The sequence below is a fragment of the Buteo buteo genome, chromosome 4, assembly GCF_964188355.1.
Source record: "Buteo buteo chromosome 4, bButBut1.hap1.1, whole genome shotgun sequence".
NCBI classification, from domain to species: Eukaryota; Metazoa; Chordata; class Aves; order Accipitriformes; family Accipitridae; genus Buteo; species Buteo buteo.
In genome coordinates this window covers 30,509,834-30,531,556 of record NC_134174.1, presented here as the reverse complement: position 1 = coordinate 30,531,556, position 21,723 = coordinate 30,509,834, and the positions used below count along the sequence as shown (strand labels likewise).

Here is a 21,723-nt window from a genome sequence, read left to right as displayed (position 1 = left end):
GAGCCCACCCCGGGCCTCGCCTCAGTCCCCGGGTTGTGAAGCGGGCCCCGGCTGGCACGAAACCGGACGGCGGGTGACGAGGCCGTGAGGGTTTTCCTACCCGGCCTTGCTTTTTGAGGCCGATGGCCCTTCGTCTTCCAGGCGGTGTTTGCCCGCTGAGCACCGGCGGGGCCTGATCCTGCTTGCGAGCGGCAGGGGCGGCCCGGGCACGCGACATGGCGGACTCCGGTTCGCTCCTGCCCGAAGCGAGAGCCCGAGGCGCTGACAGTGTCCCATTAGGCAGAGTTGTCCGGGTGTCTTAAGAAAATAAGGGCTGTCGGAGTGAAACAGCGTTAAAAATCGGAGGGTGCTGAGGGGGGGGCAAGAAGAGGGCACAGCCGGGTCAGGGGATTTTGTTTGGTGCCAGGCGTCTGCCTCACCCAGCAGTCTCCTAAAATGGGGGCCAGACGCTGTCCTCCTCTGAGCCCTCTGCTCTGGAAGCGTGTGTCCTCCCCAGGTCCGTGCGTGCCTGCCCCTGCGTACGTGACCTTTCCGAAGCCAGACCCTGAGGAGTGCGGGGAGCCAAATGAAGGCTCATTAATTGGCGATAAAGGGCTTTGTTTGTCCTCCCGCGCTGCCTGTGGCTTTATCGGAGGAGCTGAGCAGGCTCTGAAGTCACTCCGGGACTTATCTTGGGTACTGTCCTTCTTGAGCAGAGATTGATAACAACGTGGCGGTAAATGCTGCAGAGAGCGAACGCTGGCCGGGAGCAAGGGGGACAGCGCCCGCCGCCTGTGACCTCTGCCGTGGGGAGGACGGGGACAAATCCTTCCACCCAAGAGCTGCAGGGTGGTGGGTGTGGAGGGTCCGGGCACCCCACCAGCAGCTGTAGCGGTGGGGAAATTGCTTTTTAGGGGTCAAAGGAGAAGTGGGGCTTGAATCTGTCACCATTTTGGGAGCAGAGGTCCAAGCCAGAGGAGCAGGTAGCATCCCAGGGAGTGGTGGGGTGGAGGGGATGTGCGGGGAGCTGGGAACAAGCCCTGGCTCATGCCCACAGCACACAAGGCTACTGCTCTGCTTTTTGGGACAAAAAATGAACAAACCCCAACCCCAGCTGTTAAAAATACACACCGATACTTGTGCACTCGCCATGCAATACAGTGAAATATACACACATGCACTCAGAAATGGTTGGATTGTGCTTGGGATCCTGTTTTTAACAAAATCCAGCTCATGGGTTTTTTCTCCCCACAATCACCAAGTCATTGGTACGAATGTTCGCTGGGCGAGGCTGAAAATAGATGAGGAACTGCTGGCTTTGGGGTCAAACCAGGGGGAAAACGGCAAATAAACAAAAAAGAGGTAAAGGACCACAGGGAAGGCGCCTTGCTAAAAATAAGCTTGAATTCTGAAGCCGAGCATAAATATTTTTCTTTCTTTGCCATAACATTGCCTGATAGGCAGGGGAGCAGGCAGCCTCTGGTGTGACAGCAAGTTTTAAAGTGAAAGGTGACTTCTGATCTCCGAAATAAAATAATCCTAACCTGATGCTGCGCACTCGCGCTTCTGCTGGGAGGGGAGGCGTTGTGGGGCTTGCAGCTCATTTTCCTTCCCAAAAGAGACTGCGACCCGGGCTGCTCTTCTGCAGCGGAGCCTCTAGAAATGGTTTGGGGCTAGAAAGCAAACTTTTCACTACAGTATTAGTAATCCTTGCGCTTCCCCCTCCCGGGTACTGCTGCTGGCGTAAACCTAGCGTGATTTTTGTGGCTGAGCGGCGCGTCTTTCCCCCCAGCCTGCCGTCCTTTCTGGGGAGAGCAGAGGGGGCTTCGGGATGATGGATGAAACTTTCTGGGCAGCCTGTTCCCGGCCGGCTGCACCCTGTGGGACACCCCCCCCCTCCGGCCCCTCGCCCCATGATGAAATTTGTTTGCTCGATCCCTCTGATTTCCAGCCTGACCGGCTTTGCAAAGGGTTAAGCGGGAGCTGGCGGGGGTGGCTGGCTTTGGGGAGGGTCCTGGCTGGGCCCCTGCCCGGGATGTGCTGAGCTCAGCGGTTTTGCAGGACTGCAGGGGGAGGGGGCTGGGGAGAAGGAGGAGGAGGAGGAGGAGGAGGAGGAGGAAGGGAGGAGATGTACCGGGTGTGTGGGGGGGTGTGCTCAGTGAGTGCCTTGGCGCACGTCGGGTGCAAACAGTACCCCCGTGTATGCCGGGGTGTGGGGGGGCAAATTCCTGCCCCATGGTGTGGCTCCCACTGCGCATGGTGTCGTCTTCATCTTCACGTTGGTTCCCAGCAGTTCCGTGGCCCCAAAAGCTGCTTTTAGGTAGATTTACACATTATTTCGGCACACGATGGCTGGCCAGGGTTGGCGCAGAGGCTGGTGTGACCCTTTGTGTCCAAACATTCACCTGGGGAATGTAACGAAAGGGCTGAGCTGGGGGCGGGGGGAGGCCACGGTTTTTGGGGTGTCCTGCAGGGTGGGTGTCCTTTGCACCCTTTCTGCCTCTGTCCTTGGTCACCGGGTCCCTGGTGGTGGCAGGGGGTGACGGGCACACCAGGGGTGACCCCACGCATCCTTCGCCACTGCGCCAAGCCCACGGCTGTCTCTAACAGGCAAGCTGAAGGCTGCGGGCTGGGTGGGATTCCGCAGCAGGTCCCGGCGTGCCGCCGGCCGGGCAGGTCTCTGCCACAGCCAAACCTTTCGGGCCCATCTCTCCCCCCCCCAGGACAAGCAGCTGCAGGCAGGCTGCCTACCCGCGATGTGCGGGAGTCGGGCATAGAAACAAGGAACGTGCGTCCGCGGAGGTCAGTGGACGGGTTTTTGGCAGCTGAGACACCGAGTGCCGGGTTGGCACCGTGCCATTTGCAGGGTGGGAAGGGGGATGTGAAATTCATCTCCCCTTGGATGCTTTCGCCCCGTCCCAGGCAAAAGCCGGGAGCCGGTGTTTTGGTGGAGGGCTGCCGAGGTGCTGCCCCACACTCCTGCATCCTTGGCGTGGGGAGGGGGAGAGGCCCTCCCCGGCCCGGTGTTTTGGCCAGGCGGCAAGGCGAGCGCGTGCCTTGGCACCGTCCCCGCACTGGGGCCACGGCCAGCAGCGCGAGGAGCCAGAGAAGGGAGGCGCGAGTGGGACTTGCACGCCGGTACATAACGTTCTGCTGCGAGCACCCACAGGAAAACCAACCAGCAGCCCTGAACGGAGCTCTTTGTTCAGCTTTTTTTTTTTTATTTTTTTTATTTTCCCTCCCCTCCCCACATCAACTTTTGCTCGCAGCTGACAGGCTCCCTTCCCCCTGCCGCTCTGCTCCCAGCTGCAGTCTCAAAGAGCCCCCCGAGCTGCTCGCCGAGCCCCTGGCGATGCTGCAGAGACACCCACCCCCCCGAGCTTTGGGGAACGGTGCTTCAAAACCCCGAGGAGGAATAGTTAACCGCCAGCTCTGCCCCACAGATCTGCAAAGCAGAAATAGGGCAGCTGAGGAGTTTCCAGCTGCCAGGGAAAGCCTGCGTTTGGAGGAGGGGGAGCGCAGGTTGTTTTTTTCTATTTTGCCATGCAGCAATCCCTCTGGTTTTCGCCGCCTTACATAAAGTGTTTACTGAGCAGGAGGAGGGAACAGCCAACAACATGTTTTTGCATTTGTAGTACTGTACAGGGTGAACTTTTCACTTCCTCTGAATGGCTCTCACACATGTGTCTATTTTGGTGCTGGGCACACATACAAACAAGCCATGTACGGCACGGAGCTGGGGCCGTTCCCTGCTCCTGCTCCATCCAGCCATGAGCCCGGCACACCGCCGAGAAATGGCTGGAAAACAAGGAATGGGAGGAGGGCGAAGGGGGGGGCTGCTCCGGAGAAATCTCAGCCCCGCCATGTTTCGGACCCTTCGGCACAAGCCGGTCTCATGGGGAGATGTGGGCAACGCTTGGGCACTGCATCCCGTCGGCAGAGCCACAGGCGCCGATCCCCTGGCGTCCCCGGAGGGCTGGCGGAGTGGAAAAGTTTCCCGTCGAGCAGTAAAAAGGAAAAGCTCTTTCTGCATCTGATTACGCCGGTTGCAGCACGTAGGGTCGGCGAGTGGGTGGGACTCGGTGCGAGCGAGGGGGGTTTGGGGCGCTGCTGCGTGGTCGGCAGCAGAAGGCGCAGGGCTCTGCTCCCAAACCCCACGACGTTGTCTTGATATGGGGGGGGTATTTTTGGCAAGTTTGGCCAAGGTAAGTTTAGGTGGCTGGAGTAAGCAGGATTAAAAATAGATGATGTAAAACAAACAAACAAGTCAACGATTGAAACGCTCCCTTCTTTTCAAAATAACCCCATCTGGGATGGCGTTTTAATACCAAATGCCGTCACGTTTAAAGCAATACTGGCCGAGGAGCTGCTTACTGTGCAGGAGGCCCCTGCAGATCAGGGGCTGGCGGCCCTCCAGGACCAGGGAGGAGGTTTTCCGGGCCGTGCACGGGGGAGGCGGTATGGGACACGTCTCAGCTGAGCTGTAGCCTTACGTGAGAACACCCGTACACGGTTTTGGAAACCGTAGAGCAAATTTCCAGGGGTGCGGAGCTGGGACTGGGGCTGCATCTGCAGATCGGGGCTAGCTTTTGGGTGGCATGTGGCTCTGGATCACAAAAAGCTGACTCTGATACTAGAACTAATCTATAAACAGAAACGAACACAGAACTTTTTCCCCTTAGTTTTAGCTAACACAAATTGCTGGTGATATAGCTCAGATGGGGATGGATTCAAATGAGTCTCAGTCCAGATGTGGCTGGACTGAAAAAGTGAGTAAAAATAAAATCGCCTCATAAATAAGATGCTGAAAGTGGAAGAATTAGGCATTGGGAGCATTAAGTTGTACAACTGCTTAAATACTGTGCAGAGCCTATCCCCCTGCTGGCTAGCAAAAACATGGTGTTAAGGCTCTAATCAATGGAAAATTAACATGTTGAAATGGTTATGCCAGAAAATGGAAATCCTGTTCCCCTCAAGAACAGAAGTGAAGTACAAATGAAAAACAAGATGATTAAAATGGATGGATTTAAATAAGGGTTTTCTGCTGGCCGAGTTAAACCAGGATTAAAATCTGATTTAAATCAATCCACTTTGGAGCATAAAGCAAGTGTGGTTTGGCTCCTCTCAGAGGATTTTTTTTAAATTGAACTTAAGCTGACCATCGTAACAGCCAAGCTGCCTCTGAGCTTCATTAAACCTCCTGTTACCTACCGAATGGTGGATTGTTTCTTTCATCAGCCCCCCCCCACACCCCAAGCTTTGAAAAGATAAACGGTTTCAAAGACAGAATTATTTTATTATCACAGAGCAATCTAATATATAATAAAGAGGAAAAAAAGAGTTTCAGGGTATTAAAGATACACCTTCTGCATTAGAGAGCAGTGTCCTACCAGCACTCGCTATGCAGACACAAGAGAAACAGCAACGGAGAGAAAACAGCTTCAGTGATACATGAGGTACCTCTGGAGAAAGTGTCACCGCTTGCCCCCTCTCCACTGACCCGGGACAGTTCTTGTCCTGTTCATCCCCCAAAACAACGGCTAGGGCTGAAGAGCGTTTTTGGCAGGGCGTTGTACTTCCGCTCTACAGAGGCCTGGCTTGAGTGGCAAAGATGCAGGCTTCCCAGCCCGCCGATCACCCGGCCCTTCGGCCACGCACTGGGGAAAGGCCAGGCTGAGTTACTGGGTTGCTTTCCCCTGCCACCACCTCTGTAAACAATAAGGTGATTCTCTTGAGTTCTGTAAAACTGATCCTACCTTCTAAGTTACAGAAACTGAGCCCTGCCAGCCTGTAACGCTGCAGAGGACTTGAAGAATCCCATCATTTCCATTTACTGGCACCTTTGCGGGGGATCCCCACTCTCAACTTAAAAAAAAAAAAGCCCAGTCCTGCTGATGCAGCTGTCAGGATCCTGATAAATGGGGGTGTGTTTTGAAGCCAGGCCAGAGAATGTTTTTCTTCTGCTCCCTGACAGCAGCGATCCAGCCACGCTTAGCCCGAGGAGGGAGTGAATCCCAGGAGCTGCTCTATTGGCTTGTACCTCCACTCATCTGCCTCCAGCTCTTCCACCAGACCGGCTAGTTTTTCCATCCGTGTGACTTGTTGATCTGCGAGAAGTTCAAAGGTAACTGTGGTTTGCAATGACAGCGCAATGAAACCTTTCAATTAGATGCAAATTCCCAGCTGTCAATGGGGAACAGAGTAGAATAAAACCCACCGAGCCAATTTGAATGCAAACCCACTCTACGCGACGCCCTATGCAAACGGTGAGACCTCGCCAGATCACAGGAGAAAGCAGGGACAGGCTTTTCTGCCTCGTCCAGCACTGAATGTGTATTTACCCATCCCTGCCCGTGCCATGTAAATTCAAGTCCTAACAGGGAAACACAAGGCCAATTAGTGCATGGGGGTGAAAATAGGATGAAGCTCATTTCTTTAGCGTAAATATTTATAGTGCAAAAGAACAGAGAAGTTCAGAGACGGCTTGGTCAGCCCACGGTAAAGCTAGGTGCAGTGTGAGGAGCTCCTCATTTTAATGAGGGTCCTTTGAACGGGACCTGGATGACTGTAGCAGAAAGGCTCTGCAATCAGAGCACGCTAATGACACAAAGGTCCCCGCGGAGAGACAGGCTGCCTCCCTGGGGATCCTCAAGACAACTTGTTCCTCTCAGTTTTATTTAAAACCAGTTGTGCATCGGGCACGCAGGCTCCATTTTCAGTTGCATTAGCTGCAGTGGTAGAGAGATGAGAACAGCCCTTCTCTTGGCTCTGCTGGAGGTTTAAGAGAGCAGCGGCCTCTTGGAAAAACGGCCTGCTACAGGCCGACTTAGTAGCAAGAGGCGTAACACAAAATGTACGTGATTTATGCTGACTGCAGCAGTGGGTGCTTTTAAGAGGGACTGTTCTCACTCCACCTCCTGCAAGCGAGTGCTTTTGGGAACTGTCAAACAAACAAGCCAAAAAATGATGACCTTGATCTTTTTTTAAGCCTTTCCCCTTTCTTACAGGGAGGCAACCGGTGCTCCACAAACCAGTTTCAAAGGCTGGTGCTTATCAGAGTGCCAGTCTGTGCAGCAGCCCCCAGCAGCTACAGCCACAGCCACAGTAGCGCCGGAGCTGTGGAAACAATGGCTCTGGGGTTCGGCTTTGTGCTTTGGTTCAGAAATAGAGGATCACAGCCTTGCAAGCTGCTGCACACCCCCAGACCTCCTCCTCACAACCTCCCTCGCCGGCGATGCACAGGAAACCTCGCCGGTCTGAGACAACACGTGGAAGTGTTCTAGCTGACAAGAGGCGGGGACCAGAAAGGATGTGACCCTCGAGCAGCAGATATGGTCTGGTGCTGAGCTCTACCCAATGTCTTAAGAATGAAAGCTGCCGTGCAGTCAAGCCCATCGTACAGTTACAGGCACCTGGGTGGCGGGCAAAGGCCCCAGGAGGGAAGCTGAAGTTCAAACAAGATGTAAGGCTCTTTCTTGGGGAGGGTAGGGAGTGGAGTCAGCCCCATCACGCCACGCCAGGCACCTGCGTGTCCGTCTCCTGAGCACCTTTGAAAACCTCGCTTGACCCTGCCAGTGTCACGAGGGCTCAGCAGAGAAACAAAGGTGGAATCAAGTGTCTCTTTGCCCGAGGCCAGAGAGACAGTCAGCGCTGGGCCAAGATCAGAGCATGGGCGTTTCCTGCCCATAACCTCCTCTTCTGGCCTCACCTCTCGTGAAGGCAGCACAGCACACAGCGATGGAAAAACAAGCTTCGAAAGGCACAGCCTTTTCCCACCCAGGCTGTGTGGGTTCCCGTCGCTTTGCATAGGGCTTGCAAAAGGACTCGATGATGGTCTGACTTAGCGTTAATTCGCCAACTTAAAAGGCTATTCTGCTTTTTTTGTGGTCGGCTCCCGAGAACATGTCAGCCTTTTCTCCGTGCTCCCCTGCCATCTTCCCCCATCAATGTGCAGTTAAAATAGATGGTGCTTCGGTGCTTACCGTGTTTCACTTGCTTTAATGTAGATGCAACCTGATAGCTGAAGACAGATTCACAGAGGAATCTTTCGGAGCCATCTGTAAACAGAAAAAGGGACATAGTTTTATCTGAGATTTTAAAGACTGAGCAGCCTTAACCGAGTGCCACCAACCTTCTAATTTTATGTTCAAGGTGTGGGTTTCCCCACTTGCCTTGTTCCGACACTTTCCCCTGCACCAAGGGTGCAGCGCTCCGGTTTCTGGCCCGTACAGCCCCACGGTCAAATCCTGTGCGGGGCTTTGGCTGGCTCCCGGTGCTGCTGGGGAATGGCTGTGCTACCTGGGAGACACCCCGGCTGACACTCTGTTACATACCCTCTGTCAAGCAATTTTCGTCCATTTTAAATAGAAGGTAAGCTAAGGAGAAGCCAGCTAATATTATGGCAGTCTCCAATTCCCTCGGGGCTCAGACACTTGTGTCCTTATAATGCTTTATGATTTCCCACAGGCTTAGACCATAACCCCACATAAAGGATTTCAAATAATGTGGATCTTGCCATCTAAGTCAGTAATGGATCACACAACTGTCTCAGAAATAAAGCAATGTAGAATACATAGCTAACTGTGTGCCAGGCACTGACATAGTTTGTACTACTTCATTCTGAAAAACACCAAAACACCTACAGGTTTATTTAAAACCAAGCGAGATAGATAAAGTAACAATAAAAATCAGTCAGTTAGTGGGGATTTTTGAAGAGGAAACTGGTATGCAGCTACCCCACTAGTACCTGCCTGACGAAAGAATGGGTGTATCACCTTTTATCTCAGAAATTAAAAAGCTAACCTAAAGCTTCCTGCCACAGGGAGAGTGTTTAGTTGTTGCTGCTACCCAGAGCAGACAAACTGCCATGTTACTGGTAAAGAGGTCAGCCCAACACAAAATCAATTAAAAGCTCCGAGCCATAAAAATGAGGAGAGAAGCAATTTCAAAGACTAAGCGTAGAAACAGACCCCTGGCCCTGGAAAATCTAATCCAAAGCTGAACCCCAGGTAAGAGGGAAGAGTCGGGAGTTTTGCTGTGCTCAGAGCATCCTCTTGCAAAGCTGCTGAAATGGTGTGTTGGTACTGCACTGTGCTATTTCCAAACATACCCTTCCCTTTCTTCCGACTCCCCAGCCCAGCTGTCCTGCCGAGTGGCTCTTGGGAGGAACAGCTGCCTGTCTGTTTGGTAACATGAAGTGCTTCATCATTTTAATTTGTTTTGAGGGCTCGTTAAGTTCTGTGAGCAAGCCTTTAGTCATAATTACTTCAACAGACCGGCATATGGGCTCTAATGTGTAATAAAAACAGTCCTTGAATGATAGAGTGATCAGTTCCCAGCTGCCCTGCGCTGCCGTGTCACTTCTGAACTGCAGGGCCACCCAAGCCTTGGTCCCAGCCACCCCAATGAATTTCAGGCTCACACAGTCAAGTGTGCAGCATGGTGACATGGGAAGTTCAAGGGGAACAGACAGACAAACAGACAGACCGACCCTGGCTTAACCCTGTCATCTGGAGGACCTGCCCTTCCTCCCTCACCCAGAGCAGGGGCAGGGATGTGCAGCTGTGACGCGCCTGGGTCCTCCTTCAGGCAACCCTGACGAAGCGGGTGGCAGGACTTGGGCACCCAAACGCAAGACACGGTGCTGGATCAGAGCCCCGACCCTCTTCAGGCAGCCCTGGAGAAACGCCCCAACAACAGTGAGCCCAAAAGGATCCTTTAAGCCTCGAAGGATTAAAAGAGAGGTCTAGTCCTGATTTATCCTCTTGCAGACCTCTGTGGCAAGGTTTTAATTTGGGTCGAGGGCAAAAGCAAGCCTTACGTTTCCTGGCCAGCAGGGATACAAGCTGCCTCCTGTACTAGCCCAGTCAAATCCAACCCCAGAATGCATTTTGCCAAGAAAAATATTCCTGCCTCAGCTATCTTTACAGTAATTCCTGCCCGACATCAAAAGATTAGCTAACAATGAGCAATTAACACCGTCATGTTCCCTTTCAGGTAGATTGTTTCCTCATCTGAAGTGTTGTCACGGAGCTAAAAAAGAGGTGACTGCCAGAAAAATCACTTCCTCATGAACAACTGGTGGGAGAGCCGGGGCTGCTTGGGACCTACCCGAGACCTTGTGCTTCCTTCCTCCCTCCAGCTTTTGCCAGCTAAAGTCCAAAAAGGCAGTGGGGTGCCAAGCTCGGCAACTCCCTTGTAGGGCTGCCTGCATACCAGGAGGAGCAGGGAAGGAGAAGGGCAGGAGCAATCACCTTCCAGCATCTCCCCGGCTCCTTTGGGGTAAGTGAAGAGGGCTTTTCGGGGTGGCGCCAGGTCCGAAACGCTGAACCCCGATCCTGTTACAGAGCTGCCGCTGACTCCACCAGCTGAAGAGGATGAGGAAGAGGCTGCCATTTCACCCCGTCCCAGCCTGGAAGAACAAAAAGGGAGCAAAGCGGAGTTAGGAAGGGCGTCTTGGAGCTTCCCAGGGCACGAAGCCAGTGACCACGCACATATCTGACGGCAGATGACGGCGGCGAGGTCCAGGAAGAGCCAGCGAGTGGAGTTTTGGGCTGCCGCCCCTGCTCCATGGCTCTGCAGGCTCAAAGCGCTGGTGATTTGAGGCTGCCCTGCATGCGTGGGAGAGGCTGCCTGTGCCTGCTGCGGGCATGGGTGCAGTTAGCCGTTGCACCACGCGGTGGCACCCAGAAACTGAAGGTAACCCACGCTCTGACCCCTCGGACAACAGGGGCCTGGGAATTCAGCGGGAGGATCGGAGAGTTCGTAAAAATAACCTGGCACAGGTCACTGGCCCGAATTCACTGGCCTTCAGCTGTCTAGTGCTTTTTCCGCTCCCCAGGGTCATAAAAAGACTTTTTTTTTTTTTCTTTCCTTTTTTGCCTTGTTTCCAGGAGCACAAACACAGAAAAAGTCCTGCTGCCTCATAAAACCTGGAAGCCCGCAGGACTGCCAGTTCCAGTGTCACATCCTGCACGAAGCCACGCCAGGCCTAATTTGCAGCAACTGCCCTCTGCATTGCTCCAGATGTGCTTTTGCTTTTAAAACCCTGTGTTTGACCTAAACTGGCAACGGCTGAGCATCCATCTGCCTGTACAGCGCAAGCCCGATTGCATCTTGCGCACCCTTTTCTCAGCCTTGTTTTTAAGAGGTATTGGCTGTATGATTGCCGTGAAGGAGCACTTAAAACTTGTCACATACCTCTCCGATAGTAAAAAAGCTGTCACTCAGCACGTGTAAGTGACAGCACTTGCTACTCCTCCAAACCGCTTATAAGGACTTCCCAATTATTCTGCCCATTTAACACATTTCTGTTATCCTACCTATTTAATACACTTCTGCAGGCTCTTTAGGCTGGGCAGGCAGCGCCTTTGGAAAGCACTCAAGGATTTAGGGGAGAAAATGGGTTTTTAAAAGGCTGTCACAACTAGAAATTGTATGCTCTTTCACCGTTAAAACTCAAGGTTGTTTCATTTACTGCAAGTAATACGAAACGGCACGGCAGCTCGCAGAGGAGCCTGGGCGCTTACGGGCTGTGAGGGAAAATGCCTGGATAAAAGAAAGCTTTAATTTGGCTACGAGACGCCCAGGAACACCTTCCTCCACAAACCTGGGCAGGCCCAGCTCCCCGCTCCTGAGGGAAGCGACGGTTTGCGCGGAAACGACACCGACCGGGGCTCGCAAACCTGGCGGACTCCTAGGCACAGCTGCAGGATTTTTATTTTAAACAGGCTGAGGCAAGCACAGAGGAGGGGGACGGCGGGCCAGGACGATGCCTCCGCGGCCATCGCGCCAGGCGCCGGCCATCTTGCGAGGGGAGGGGGGGACCGCTGGGGCGGCCGGCACTGCGCATGCGCCGCGGTGCCTCTTGCCCACACACCCCCGCCGGGGGCAGCAGCCTCGGTAGCGCCACTGCGCCTGCGCCGCGCCGAGCCCCGCCCCGCCCCGCCCCTCCCCGCCCTCTCTCGCCGTAGCCCCTCCCCGGCTTCCGTAGCAAGCTGCTTCCCGGTGAGTGAGGCCTCCGGCGCCAGCTTCTCCCCCTCCCCCCGCTCCCCGTTCCCGTTCAACCGAGCGCCCTTCTCCTCCCGCGCCGCTTTCCCTCCCGCTCCCGGGGGGCGCCGGCTCCTCCGAACCTTACCTGGGTGCCCGGACGGCTTGGCGCAAGCGGCGCGCGTGATCGCGCTCGCGGTGCATGCTGGGGCGGGCGGGCGCCCTTCCTACTTCCGGCCTGGGGGGGAAGTGGCGGCGGGGGGGCGGGAAGGGCTGCGGCGGCCATTGCCCCGCGGGGGGCCGGGCGCGGGGAACCCCGCTGCTCCCGGGCTCTGCCTCAGGGCTGTCGTGCCCTGTCTGCCGCTCAGCCCCGCGGCTCCGGCAGGAGCCTGGCCCAATCCCTCTTCCTGCGTGCGTGGAGAGACAAGGCCCCCCCCCAGGCAGGCAGGCAGGCAGGCAGGCATTGCTGGTGCGGTGGGGTGTGGTCGCTCCTGAGTGTTTTTTAAAAGTCCTGTATCAAGAAATTGTGACACCGGCTGTGCAATTTGGGGAGAGGAAAATAAAAAAGCCAAAACCACTGAGCTTTTTCATGGCTTACTCTGTCTTCCTCTGTGCACAGTTCACATCTGCGCTTCTTCCCTTCAACTACAGGAATGCCTTTTTATTTAAGTTCGGGTGGTTGTAAGTCATTTCAGAAGGTGGGGCTTTAATTGAGGGGAAGAGCATTAACCTTCTGAACCTCGTGTCACCCCATACAGTAAATCCAGTTTAGGATAAATGCATCTTCAAAGGCAAGCTCTTCGATTTTTCCTGTCTGGTTCTGTTGTAGCGGCCAGGTAAACCGTCTGACGAAGGTGAATTTTTTGGTGGAGACTTTGTCTTATGAGTAACAGAAATTTCTTTTTTAAAAAACAAGGCAAACTGAGATACCCAATGTTAACAATTTCAGTGAATGTAGAAATTAAAGTACTGAAGATGTAAAGTCTTTGATAGATGACTGCCAGTTCTTTGCTTTTGCACCATTAAATGTTTTCCACCATAAAAAGTTTAACTCTGTGTCCTGTATTTCTAATATTGTTTGGAATATTGTGGGGTAGCGTAAGACTTTTATGTGTATACCTCAAACTTACGATGGTGCTCTGAGGTGGAGGGCAGGAGGTGTAACAGCTTACACCACCCAGCGCCAACCCCTTGGAGCGCTTTGTTTCCCTTCCCCAGCCGCCTCCCGAGCAGATCCAGGGAACTGGGTTTGCTTTTGAAAAGCTCCTTAGGCCTTTGAGAATCTAATGGAGGGTGACAGGTGTTTTGAGAGAGATCAGTGCTGTAGGGGAATCCTTGCAAGAGGTTGGGGTCTCTTTGGTCTGCAGCTATGGAAAATAATGAGGTGAAACTGTTCAGAATCCTGAACAGTGCTGAAACGGCACATTGACTGAGGCTGCAGTGAGTTTTAGCTGAAACCTGTGAGTTTCAGGGACAGCGGTGATCAGCTGCTGACCTCCTTGCAGGGGCAAAAAACCTGATGCTTCATTACGTATCTTACCACTGCTTAAATTTCCCGGTTTTACTTGATTGTGCTTTACGAGTATACTCATAAGTTCTCATAAAATTAGTCTTTGAATGAGTGACCTGAGGTTTGAGAAGGTACTGCCTTTCTGAAGTCTTTCCTGCATATGCACAGGAGTTATAGCTCTTGTGGAGGTACAGACTTCACTGTTTACCTCAGAGCCCCTCAGAGCTCCCCCAGTGCCTCTTACAAATTATTCACAAGGAAACTTTCAAATTTAGCTCTCCTTGGCATAAGTTATCAAAGCCATCTTTGTTTTTGCATTAGGAGGAGGAGCAAGATGGACATTCTGCGACCCACCCTGATAAGGATTGGGGGGCGAGTATACAGGAAGAATCTCATTCAAGAGCAGGCCTACCAGCACGAGGAGGAGGAGGATTTCTGTGCAGGTAGAGTGCTGTGTGAGGGGTGACTGTGGTGCTGTCAGGACGTGCTACAGGCGAAAGCATCGACACTGAGGACCTAGGGAGCTCTTGGTGTTGTCTCTGACATCTTTATGTGCACAAGGACCTGCCTGTGTGGTGGAGTGAGGTGTTCAAGAGGGGGAAAAATGCTTTGGGTTGGTCCCTGATGATCCTGCTGACCAAAGAGTGGATGTTATCCCAGTTACCTAATGGGGGGTTTGGGTAGCTGTGCTGCTGACTGTCGGTTATGTTTGCTGGTTGTGAAAGATCTCCAATAAAGAGGGAAAAAAAATGAGCTCCATAGATCTGTTTTCCCCAGGTTCCTGAAGTGCCTTTCTTTTTGGTAGTGTGATAATTTGCAGATATGGCAGGAGTAAAAGCTGCTCGCTAAAGATCCTTTGTCCTTGCAATGTTTGCCCCTTGAAGAACTGGCCTCTTACAATGTGTTTTTTGGAAGGTGTTACCTCTTTGGGGTGCAAAATTCTTCCTGTTCTGATGTATTATACTTTATCTTTCTGCCTGTTTGTTTGTTGTAGTTCTGCGTGAGTTGTTGTGGGCACAGAAAAGCTCAGCTGTTATTTCTCAAGTGGAAAGGGTTGTGGCTGTTTGTGTCCTGTTTCTCCCTCCACCCTGCCTTTCAGCAGATTGGACAAAGCTTTAATAACCTGCTTGCCACCCAAATTAGTCCCTGTATGTGTTGGAGAGGAGATGGAAACCATGGCCTCTTTCTGGAAGTCATGTTTGGTCCTAACAGGCACGACTGAATGGCCCACAGATGAAAGGTGCATCTATTCTTCTGTGCTGAGGGTGTGAGAATTTCTCTGCTTTTCCAAAACACTGTACTTGAACCCTTGAACCAAAACTATCCTCACCTTTTATTTGTATTCTTCTGTGACTTTAAATTCCTGCTGGGATCTCTGAATGGGCTGGTGGCCTCCACTGTGCCAGGAGAAGAGACCATTCCCACTGGGTAGTTGCACAGCTTCCAGCTGAGAGAAAACCTGGGTGTAACTACTGCTTTCCTACGCCTCCCAGCCCGGTGGATTTAGAAGCAGTCATTATGTTTTCCGGAGCTGGTAGTAAGGTAAAATAACAAGCAGTTAGCCACAATGGAGGGGAGTCCATTTTTTTCCTTTATTTAACCTTGGGAGAAGGCAGCTGTGAGACTATTGTCCTACATAAAGCGCTGCCAAACTTTACAGAGGTTGTACAAGGTCTGTTGTTTTTTTTCTGGTAGGCCCCAGTGACTGCGCAGACGAACCCTGTGATGCCTTTGTGGTGGAAGAGACTGGGAAAGGCTTCCAGTGTAAAGTGGACGTTCCCAGCCCATTATACAAGTGAGCCTGTGTGTTTCTGGTTTATTTGACTTGCCACTGGCTGAGGAAGCAGTTGAGCACAGAATATTTTTTTGAGGTCGGGGTAAGCGCCAGATCTCTGAAATGTATTCCGTGATGTGGATTTTAGCGTTTGGGAAGGGAAAATTGGCAATGCCTTTCTAGTGCAGTTGTGCCACGCTTGACTCCTAGCCTTCCCTGTGACAGAGACAGCAGGTGGTGCTTTCTTGCTGGCAGGAGAGTTTTTGAGCATCTCTTCCCTTGAACATAAAAGGAGAAGGGGAGGAAGAACTGGGGCAAGCAGCCTGGCAGGGGGAGTTTGTAAAAGCTTTGAGAGAAAGTACACACGACTGGAATTGACTATTGACTCCAATCTGATGTTTACTGGGAAGCCTGTAGTGTTCAAAGCTTTATCTAGTTATTTTTGACAGTAATGTAGAGAAGGAAAAGTGTTCTGTTGTGTATTTGGATGCTGGCAAATGACTACCTCGAGCAAAGCAAAAAGCAGAAAAAGAGCCCTTAGTTCTTCATCAGCTGAAGTAATGGGAAAAAGGGATAACCCAGCTGACGATTAAGCTGTGGCAGGATGTGCTGTGTAGAGCTATCATGGACCGACTGACTTATATTAGCTTAAGCCAGTTGTGAGCCACAGGTCAACATCGTCCGGTGGTCCTGGGCTGGTCACGTGTGGAGTCCCGGAGTAGCCTCTGTGCCTGGACCTGCTGGTGGAGCTGGGTGCCTGCATCTCTCTAGCACAAAGATACCGAGTCCAGGGGCACCCAGCTGCCTGGAGCCACCTCGGAGCCTGGTTGATCTGTGACACGGTTAATCTGCTAGCTGGACAGACGTGATGGAGAGTGGCCCAGCGACACTGTGTGGGTGACTCTCTTGGACTTTTATGCCTCCAGGTACATCATTGGGAAGAAAGGGGAAACCAAGAAGAGACTAGAAACAGAGACTCGAACCTCCATCAGCATTCCCAAGCCTGGAGTGGAAGGAGAAATTGGTGAGTTTAACAAGCACAAAATGGGTGTTCTCTCATTAGCTCTTGCACAGACATGATCTGAGCGGGGAGGGGGTATAGGAGGTGTTTTTCCTTTAATTCCTGCTTCTGACATGGCACTGACTCACTTTATGGCCCTGGGAAAATCACTTCACTTTTCTCTTGAGTTTATTTTTTCTTTCTATAAATGCTTATAAATCAGTGTAAGTTTTTTTGGGGGGAAAAAAAATTAATACGAAGAATAGAATAGTCTCACTGAAGTCACTTCTGGGCCTTAAATGACTGGCTTGAGAACTTTGGGCCTGAATGTGTTGGATTTGTTTTGTTTTTAAAATAATACCATTTCCATTACTAAGAAACTGTAATATACATCCAGAAAAAGTTACTGTGTTGTATATTTATGCATGAAATAAACTTCAGCATCTGCTTTAATATGAGAAGTGTGTTGATGATGTTGCTGCCTTTCTGGTGTTGTCACTTCACTTGATCCTGATAGTGAGAGCAGGCTTTCTTGTACTGTATGTTCCTTCTCATCACTTCCAGTGACTTAAAAAGAAAGAAGGTGTTGCTCATAAGGGCTGGCCCATGTGGGTTTCTGCCTGAATGGATATCCGGAGGGCCCCTTACGCACACTCCGGTGATAATTGGCACGGTGTGCAGTTACGTTCGTGGTAGAGCTGTGAGGAGTAAGTGATGGGGGGATCCAACTGTGGTGCTGCAGAGGAATGTGGCAGTACTTCTCAAGAAGTGGATCTTGACTTCTTCCTGAGAACCGTGAAGGACTATTAGGAAGGTTGAGAGATGTTGAAAACATGTAGTAAGAGGAAGCCAAGAAAATTTTGCTTCTTGCAGTTCTTTCCTTTCAAGCTCAAGTGTTCTCTGTTTGGTGCCTTGAAGTGCATGCACAAACAATATAGGCCATCTTGATCTTTGATAGATTTTCTTTTCTTTTTTGCTGTGACTGCCTTTATGAAAACTTGAAATAATGCTCTAGAAATCTGAAGAGCTACTGAAATGATAGACTCTTGGTTATTGTGTAGGCACTCAGAGCTGACTTTCTTGAGAGCAGGGGGATACTTTTGATGCCATCATCCTGTCTTTACAGAGGAAAGCACAGCCGTGTCAGGCATTTTAAGTCAAGCATGGAGTCTGGCAATATTTCTCTGTGCAGGGTTGGGGGTTTTAATTCCTAACACTTCTTCAGTGAGCCCAGGGCTAACAGTAGAGAGGTGCTGTTGTGCAGGTTTTTCTAATTCCTCCTGTCATCTCCTGGGTGAAATGTTCTTACCTTCACAATATCCTCCAATATTGATATTTTAAAATGGATGGATAAGCATCATGTAAAATCACGATCCATTTAATTACTCTTTGTTTTGCTTGGACATGGGTGTCAGTAGTCTCACTGTAGCTTCACGGAAACCAGACAGGTATTGTTTTGTTTCCTTGTAGTGATTACAGGGCAGCATCGCAGCGGTGTCATCTCTGCCCGAACACGGATCGATGTTCTCCTGGACAGCTTCCGTAAGAAGCAGCCCTTCACACACTTCCTGTCCTTCGCTCTCAACCAGCCTGCCATCCAGGAAAAGTTCCTGCAGTTCAAGGAGGAAGTGTTGGAGAAATGCTCAAAGGTAAGGATCCACAGGAGAATTAAAATCAAGTGGAAGCCCTTCGGCAGAGTACCATTTCATTTATTGAGATAGCTTTTTGGCGTTTACCTTGAAGGCCTTATTCTATTCTATTTCCTAGGAATGTATTTTTAACAGCCTTTTACTTAAGTTGGCGGATCTGCTGTGAATTTGTTGAGTGCTGTTGTGAAAACTTCTGGAAAGTAGAATGGCTTACTTAGTAAATTGTTAGTAAAATACTTTGTTCTCCTTAGAGATTTTCCTAGGTGGGAGGATATCTAAGATTCAAAAGAGGGTTGGAGTTGGTTTTGGTGGGGTTTTTTGTTTTTAATAGGAAACCCACAAAATAATGTAGTGGACCTTTCTACATTTTATACAATTTCTACAGAACTGTGAAACCATGTAGGAATTCACAAGTCTGCTGCTGCTTCTGTTTCACTTTTCTTTTGGTTACTGAGAGTAAAGGAAGATGTGTGTCATTACTGGAGCTGAGCAAGAAATGACTTGGTAGCACATGCCATCCTGCAAATCTAATCGCTTCCCTTCTTCCCCATGAGACTTTGTGCTGACAGTCCCTCCTACTTGCCTTCAGATCTTGCACTGAGAGCAGCAGGAAATAGTTAGGCATAGGGAAATGAGGAACAGAACGACGTGAAAGCTGTGTATTCCCTGGTCTATTTTAGCATGCTTCTAGTTTGACAGAAGTGGCACGTCAATGCACAGGGCCAGGCTGAGGAGAAGGAACAGTATTATTAAATTGCTGTGTTCTCTGAGTCTGCTGGGAGGACATCTCTAGACAAGAGAGAAGGGTTCCTCTCTGTGGCCGCTGCAGGTTAGATTGCATACACGCAGCAGGATTTTGTGGGCTGATATTCTTACCTTCTTGTCCATCACTTCTGCTTGTGCCTTTCAAGGGGGAAAATATAGTCTTGCAGATAGCACAGCTTAAGAAGTTTAGTCTCCTATGTCTTCATGCCGTGGGTGTGAATTATCTGCTATCTGAGGAAATACGAGTTCTTGCTCAAGTTTTCGTGGTCACTTGCATGTCACTTGTCTCATCTCTGAGAGCAGAACTGAGCTGGCTTTGCAGTCTTGTCTTTTCTGGCAGTTCTGATTTAAGTCCCTCTTCTACACCCAGCTGCCTATTTCCATGACATCTTAGGAGCTTTCTATCACTCGTGTTTCCACCTGATGTTAAATACAACTGAAACCGGCCAACAGATCCAGGGATTAGCAACCAGTGCAATGCCATGAGCACTCTTTCCTTGGGCTAGGAGGGTATCACTGGCTTGATAGTCTATCCCCATTAGCCAGCGGCAGCTACCTTTATTAAAGCTTACCTTTGTTAAAGGAAAGCCCTGAAGACAGGGGGATGGAAACATTAGCCTAAGAAAGTGTTGGTTGGACAGAGTGCTGGAGCTCTGGCTGGCGTCAGTGGTGGCCTGGCTCCCTCTGTTGGTTTCTAGTTCTAGTCCTTGTGTGGAAGCACACCAAAGTTAGAGGGAGAGAAGCGGCTCTTTGGGGGGCCGGTAACTTCAGCATGGGGCTCTGGTAGTGGCTGTTTATGCCGTTGGCCCTGGACTGAGACCGCTGCTTTCAGGCTGGTGCTTCTCTTGCCCTTTATCCCCTTCTACCTGGGCTTATGGCTGTTAAAGTCCTTTCACTTGATCTCCCTCGGGGTCTGGCCCTGCTCTGCTTGAAGTCTTGGCATTCTGGACTCCACTTATCTGATCCTTCTCCTCCCTCTAGCTGTCTGCCAGCAAATCCTTTGGATCTCTTTTGTCCCTCTCCATGGACAGCAAACCCAGACCTGCCTGCTGTACAGGGCAGTAACCTCAGGGTCATCCCATATGTCTTGCTGGGTTCTGGCTTCCAGGCTGCCTCGGTGTCAGGCGAATCCTTTCAGTGTCACATCTCCAAGATGTGGCCATTTTATTCACCTTTGCGGCTAATGCAGTTGTTCATGCTCTCATCCTGTGTCTTTAATCCTGCAACACACTGGCCTTACACAGGACTAGCTCTTCTCCTTGCAGAGCACTCATTTTTCCTGCCTGCTGGTTTGGTTGCATCTCTGCAGCCCTCCATTGGCCCAGCCTCGGCTGGTGATCTTACTTGCTCTCCAGACCCCTCCTGATGTGTCTCTGCCACATTGTTTGTCTCTTGCTCACTCTTAAGTATCGGTTTGCATCTCTGGGTAGGCAGGGAGGTCTGGCATCCACTTAGAAACATGTTCATCAATTTACCTTGGTGCTTTCCCCAGTGTCATTCCGAAGGAGCTGGCTGGGAACATCAGCAAACCTTCATGTGCTCCTTGCCCTAGAAAGCTGCAGAAACCCAAGCTTTGTCAGAGATGTGCTGACACCACTGCTGACCAGGCTAGTCATGTTAATTTTTCCTCCTCTTGCCTGACCTTCTCTCTTCCTGCAGTTTTTGTTCTGTGTCTGGACAGCACTGAGTCCTGTAAGGCTCTGCTTCATGGTCAGGGACCCTGCAGCACAGGCGTGCATGTGGGATCACATTTCAGCCTAACAGCTACTTCTGGCTTTTAGTAACCTCAGACTTGAACTGTACTCAGAACCAGCACCGAGGCATGAATCCTCCTAATACCAGTAATAGCAATATCTCCGAGAGAGTGTGGCACTCAGGACATGGTGTGCCTTTTGCTGCTGCCGAGTCATCAAGGTGCTTTTGGGCAATCTCCCAAAACGGTGGCAGCTGAAGCTGCCCTATGTCAGGACACATCTATATGGGTGGAGGCAGAAGGTCTGGGGCTGTAGTTCCTGCTCTCCGTGCTGCGTGACCACAAGGTGCCCTGGCCTGGAAGCTGCGGGGGTGTGTTAGCACTGCTTGGTGTCCTGTGCCTCTCAGGAGGGCCTGAAATGTTCCTGTTACTGCTTACATCAGCTCTAGAGTTTCCATTTTTAGTTTGAAATATAGAATTCGGTCAGTAGCAGGTATTTGGGGGTTTGCATATGTATAGCCTAGGAATATATGGTGCTTTATTTTTCTGCCCTTCCTTCTGGTATTAGGAAAAGGGTTTCCAGATATATTGCTGCCTGTTAGTTCAAGGAGTATATTGCAGCCCCGTATGTCTCTCAATCACTCCACCAGCCGGTAATGCCACTCTAATACCACTTTATCTCACAGCAGGGTCTGGTAGAAAGCACATCAGTAATGAAAAACAGTAATTCAAAACTGTGCCTCACAGAGCAATAAGAGAGCTTATAGATTTGTCCAAAGCAACAGGATTTCTCAGGATACTTGGAGAAATCTGAATAGGTTTCAGTGACAGAAGTGATGCGCTTCTCTTCCTGGTGCAATTTGCTGGTGCGAAACATTGCAGAATTAGGTAAACTCCAGGCTTTGAATGAAGCTTGGTAATAACGGTAAGGAAGGGAAAGGACCAGGTGTGCGTATGTGAGGATTTCTTCTGGCCATAGAGCGTTTGTGAGGGACTCTGTTTCTCTCTGAAGCAGTTACCATGACAACCATTCATTTATATTTTATAGCATAGGGTTATGTTGGTGCGTATATGCTTTCTAACTTTTTTTTTGTGTGTGTCTTTAAGACCTTTTATAAGATGAGCCTTGTGTTGAAATATGGAACACTTCAGATGTCATTCACACTGTTGTATGGTCAGGGCTGCCAGGCAATGAAGCAGGGCCGAGGGGAGGCTCTTATGAGGCTAATTTAATATAAATATGGGGAGGTGGCTCGCCTGGACAGCCTCATTACTGATGTGGTGCAGTGGGAAGTCGGGATGACTGGATGACCTTGGAATTCTCCTCGCACAGTCATGTAAGTGTCAGAGTGAGGAGGACTGAAA

General features: G+C 50.8%; 2 protein-coding genes across 9 annotated transcripts in view; one reads left to right on the top strand and one right to left on the bottom strand.

Annotated features, from left to right (window-relative positions):
- Positions 1-5,254: 5,254 nt before the first annotated feature.
- Positions 5,255-12,182, bottom strand: ANAPC16 (anaphase promoting complex subunit 16). Of its 3 annotated transcripts, none has more exons than XM_075025410.1 (4): positions 12,116-12,182; positions 10,233-10,390; positions 7,962-8,036; positions 5,255-6,086 (listed from the first exon to the last, which is right to left on the bottom strand). In XM_075025410.1, the coding sequence occupies exons 1-4, from the start codon at positions 12,169-12,171 to the stop codon at positions 5,971-5,973; spliced, it is 405 nt and encodes a 134-aa protein (XP_074881511.1). In that variant the 5' UTR covers positions 12,172-12,182; the 3' UTR covers positions 5,255-5,970. The 3 variants fall into 3 exon arrangements, with proteins under 3 accessions (XP_074881511.1, XP_074881512.1, XP_074881510.1); XM_075025411.1 differs by lacking the exon at positions 12,116-12,182 and adding an exon at positions 11,588-11,669; XM_075025409.1 differs by lacking the exon at positions 12,116-12,182 and adding an exon at positions 10,473-10,730.
- Positions 11,922-21,723, top strand: part of ASCC1 (activating signal cointegrator 1 complex subunit 1) — a 40,662-nt gene continuing 30,860 nt past the window's right edge. For 2 of the 6 annotated variants that reach the window (XM_075025407.1, XM_075025402.1), the window contains exons 1-5: positions 12,239-12,803; positions 13,799-13,920; positions 15,173-15,272; positions 16,178-16,275; positions 17,722-17,900. In XM_075025407.1, coding sequence (XP_074881508.1) covers positions 12,745-12,803; positions 13,799-13,920; positions 15,173-15,272; positions 16,178-16,275; positions 17,722-17,900 — 558 coding nt within the window. In that variant the 5' untranslated portion in view covers positions 12,239-12,744. Of the gene's footprint in view, positions 11,986-12,238; positions 12,822-13,798; positions 13,921-15,172; positions 15,273-16,177; positions 16,276-17,721; positions 17,901-21,723 lie in introns of those variants that run through there. The other 4 variants (XM_075025403.1, XM_075025404.1, XM_075025405.1 and 1 more) reach the window with 4 other exon arrangements.

What these genes read in the sequence shown, in the direction of transcription:
- ANAPC16 (XM_075025409.1), bottom strand. Translation starts at nt 10,630, where the DNA reads ATGCCCGCAGCAGGCACAGGCAGCCTCTCCCACGCATGCAGGGCAGCC. An exon ending in CGTCATCTGCCGTCAGATAT is followed by an intron (nt 10,391 to 10,472) that starts GTGCGTGGTCAC and finishes TTGTTCTTCCAG; the next exon opens with GCTGGGACGGGGTGAAATGG. An exon ending in ATTAAAGCAAGTGAAACACG is followed by an intron (nt 6,087 to 7,961) that starts GTAAGCACCGAA and finishes AACTTCTCGCAG; the next exon opens with ATCAACAAGTCACACGGATG.